Source organism: Triticum aestivum, chromosome 1D, assembly GCF_018294505.1.
Source record: "Triticum aestivum cultivar Chinese Spring chromosome 1D, IWGSC CS RefSeq v2.1, whole genome shotgun sequence".
Classification (NCBI taxonomy): domain Eukaryota; kingdom Viridiplantae; phylum Streptophyta; class Magnoliopsida; order Poales; family Poaceae; genus Triticum; species Triticum aestivum.
The window spans coordinates 343,245,866-343,248,423 of NC_057796.1; the positions used below are offsets into that span (position 1 = coordinate 343,245,866).

General features: G+C 49.7%; 1 protein-coding gene across 1 annotated transcript; it reads right to left on the minus strand.

The window, feature by feature from the left end:
• Nucleotides 1-559: 559 nt before the first annotated feature.
• Nucleotides 560-2,558, minus strand: LOC123169669 (uncharacterized). The gene is made up of 2 exons (XM_044587551.1): nt 2,167-2,558; nt 560-1,216 (listed from the first exon to the last, which is right to left on the minus strand). Exons 1-2 carry the CDS (start codon nt 2,330-2,332, stop codon nt 891-893), a joined length of 492 nt encoding a protein of 163 aa, XP_044443486.1. The 5' UTR covers nt 2,333-2,558; the 3' UTR covers nt 560-890.

Below are 2,558 nucleotides of genomic sequence, written 5' to 3' on the forward strand. Positions count from 1 at the left end.
TCGTTGTTTCTGCAACTGGTTTGTTGTTTCAGGAATTAGTGTGTCGGGAAGGCGACGAGCCGCGTGCGAGGAGTTAGATCGGACGGCTCGTGCGCGGAGATCTGACGGCTGTCATGGTGGTGGATGTTTACTAGACGTCTACCGGTAGACGCGTAGTGCTCCCCAAACTCGTTTTCAAATAGTACTAGAATAAATCTCGTCATCTTTTAGAGCCCGTGTCCAAAGGGGGGGTTTTCTTCAAGAAAAAAAAGTTATCGCGTATATAACTTGCCTAACAACCAGAGGTGATTTCGATATGCCTTCCGTGCGTCGTGCGGACGTGCCGTGCAAGATTAACGGAAACGGAATTGCTATGTCACATCTACTAGTCGATGTGAAATACTTACCTTTTCTTTTCGAGAAACTTCCGATCTATTCATCTTCAATCATGATAGTACAACGAACACTAGAAATAATAAAAATTACATCCAGATCTATAGACCACCTAGCAACAACTACAAACACTGAAGCGAGCTGAAGGCGCAATGTTGTCATCGCCTCTTCCTCGTCGAAGCCGGGCAAAACTTATTGTAGTAGATAGTCGGGAAGTCGTCGTGCTAAGGCCCCATAAGACCGACGCAATGGAACAACAGCCACCGCCGATGAAGAGTATAGTTTTTTTAGAAGGAAAGGGACCGAATCCCCGACTCCATTATATTTAATATAGCGAAACCACATGTTCAGAAAGTAGCAAAAGAGAACTACTCCTAGAAAGGCTAGACCTTTCCTGGCACAAAGCTGCCAGAGAGCTACTACGAGATCAACATTTTACAATAAGCCATTATTAGGAACCGGCGACAAAGTTTATTACAGCATTACATCTTAAATCATAAGGTGGGGGGAGATCCACATCAGGTGGTGAATAACTCGAAGATGCCGAGAGCCCTCCTGGCCATCAGAGGAGGGGCTGTAGCTGATTGTGGGAACCACGTCAGCTGAAGCACTGATGAAGGGCTGAACATCCCAGCATTCAGAGCAAGCTTGTTTGGAGTGGATAAGGGTGATCCCGGCTCTGAATCCCTGCTCGCGGCGTGTAACTTGTCCCAGCTCAGCCACTCTTGATGGTTAGAGGCGCCTTCACTTCCTTTAAGTACCTCAAGAAGCCCCCCAAAGTTTCTTTCTCCTGTTCCGGGACCAGTGTTGAGATCTTGGTCAAACTCAGCATCTTCCCTAAAACCTGCTTGACAGAAATCCATATGGCATTGTTAAAGATAATGGAATTTCTAAGTTTCCATATGCACCACATGGTTACTGCACATGCTACATTAAGGGAGGATCTCTTTTTGTTTGAGAGCCAAAATCTGGCAACAGACAAATAATCCGTGCCTACATCTACTTTGAAATGTTCTCTAATGATTGCCCACACAAACATAGCGACCACACAATCAAAAAGGATATGATGAACAGTTTCATCTTTAGAGCAAAAAACACAATACAAAGGTTTAATGATCTGCCTTTTTCTGAGATTGTCTCTAGTCATGATTTTGTTATGAGAAACCAACCATAGAAAAGCATGAATTTTAGGGGGGACATGTAACTTCCAGACAGCAGGGATGTAAATAGGTTTGACCCCTCTAAAGTTAATTATGTGGTAGAGAGAGCTGCTGGAGTATTTCCCATAACTTTCATATTGCCAAATTAAAGCATCAGGCTCATCAAAAAGCACTAGACTGTGGACATCCACTAGTTGGAGCCAGTCCTCCATCATGCTCTCTGAAAAATTCCTTCTAAAAGTAAGCTTAATCTGCCAAAGCTGTGGACTGCTCCTGGTTGATTGTAGATTGGCTTAGCAACAGCTTCGAGGTCGTCCAGCCCCCAACCGTCGATGGCCTCCGCGACGAGCTGGTTCAGGCAGCCGGTGTTGTGGGGCGACGAAGAACTCCATCCTGAGCCTGCTGACCCTCCTCCGGCGAGCGACGGTGCCCAAGAAGCTCTCGACGGACCTGGTCAGGGCGCGCATGGCGCGGCGCTCGTACCTTGTGATGTTGGGCATGAGCTCCCGTGTCATTGCGTGCCTTTCGTACTGGAAAAAAATAGCTCCCCCGATGCCGCGGCGGAGCTGGACCCATCGGTGGTAGCGCGGCGGGAGCATGCCCTCGACACTGAAGTTGAGGACTGGGAGCTCACGGTTGAGGCGGGCCCAGCGCCTGGAGAGGGCCGCGGTGCCGAGCGCCGTCCGGATGTCGAGGCGGCGCAGGACCGAAAGGAGGAGATCGTCGGGGACGCCGCTGATCCGGTCGTCGCAGCGGGACGCCTGCGGCCGACGGCGGCGACCCACCGCGGTCCTGGCCATGAGTGAGCTACCTCCCCACCCGCGCGACGAATCGAGTAGCGAGTAGATGTTGCCGACGCACGGCCGCGGTTGTGATTAAATAGAGCCGTCGGCATCGACACTTAACCCCTCCGATTCTTGAACAGACACGGAGAAATGTATGGGTCACCGTCCCGGAACCGATCTGGAATTGATGCAGCCCCAAATTCCCTGCCGTGTTCTTATTTTGTTCCCACGATTTTTGTAC

Coding starts and splice junctions, on each gene's coding strand:
- LOC123169669 (XM_044587551.1), bottom strand. CDS start 2,332: ATGGCCAGGACCGCGGTGGGTCGCCGCCGTCGGCCGCAGGCGTCCCGC. Junction 1,217..2,166: donor GCGCTGGGCCCGCCTCAACC/GTGAGCTCCCAG, acceptor TCTGTCAAGCAG/GTTTTAGGGAAGATGCTGAG.